Here is a 793-nt window from a genome sequence, read left to right as displayed (position 1 = left end):
AATGTCCAGTCTATGCAGTATATAAGCCATATGCAGTGCTGAAGCCATATGTAGTGTATGGGCTGCACTACAGCGTGGAGGTCACCTGCAGCATGTGGAGTCATAAGCAGCATGAGGATCATACGCAGCATGGGGGCTGTATGTAATGTATGGGCTGTATGCAGCCTGGTGACCATAGGCAGAGAGTAGACGGGCTGTACACAGCAGAGGACCAGGCACCTCTGAGCGTGCATGCACAGCACCCCCAGCCCTCCATGCCAGCCCCATGGATGTTGACCCCAACCCTGGATGGGGACAGCGCAACCCTTCCACCCACCACCCTCCAGCCCCAAGGGCAGGGGACATTGAGACCCCACGTGCAGACAGAGCGCTGAGACCCAACGTGGCTCCTGCTCCAGAGAAGGGTGGCAAGGAGGCAGGGCTGGGGCTGGTGGGACTCACCTGGTCCCCAGAGCTGGACGCATTGCTGGTGGTGGGTCATGCACATGCCGTTGTTGCAGTAAGCCTCGCCATAGGCGCAGGATGAGCCATCCAGCAGGTATACATTGGCTGGGCAGTAGGGTGAGGCACCCGTGCAGTATTCGGGGAGGTCGCAGGATCCCGCTGCTTCCCTGCAGATTGTCCCAGCCACCTTCAGCTGCCGCAGGAGGAGAAAGAAACATCAGCACTGAGCGGCAGCAAAGGGGAGAAGCTGGGATTGCTGCTGCCTCCTGGTACAGCCTGGGGCCATAAACCATCTATAATGTCCTCTGTGGGACTATATGGGGCTGTCAAGGTATAAAGCCAAATTCCT

The 793-nt window shown here is 58.0% G+C and overlaps 1 protein-coding gene across 1 annotated transcript in view; it reads right to left on the bottom strand.

The window, feature by feature from the left end:
• Positions 1–793, bottom strand: part of LOC104074944 (disintegrin and metalloproteinase domain-containing protein 33-like) — a gene marked incomplete at both ends in the record, with an annotated part of 22,826 nt that overhangs the window by 2,760 nt on the left and 19,273 nt on the right. The window contains 1 exon segment of the mRNA XM_009575255.1: positions 442–637. Coding sequence (XP_009573550.1) covers positions 442–637 — 196 coding nt within the window.

This window comes from Fulmarus glacialis, unplaced genomic scaffold, assembly GCF_000690835.1.
Source record: "Fulmarus glacialis isolate BGI_N327 unplaced genomic scaffold, ASM69083v1 scaffold15893, whole genome shotgun sequence".
NCBI lineage: Eukaryota > Metazoa > Chordata > Aves > Procellariiformes > Procellariidae > Fulmarus > Fulmarus glacialis.
The sequence above is the reverse complement of the archived record's forward strand: the minus strand, read 5'-3'. Positions and strand labels throughout refer to the sequence as shown.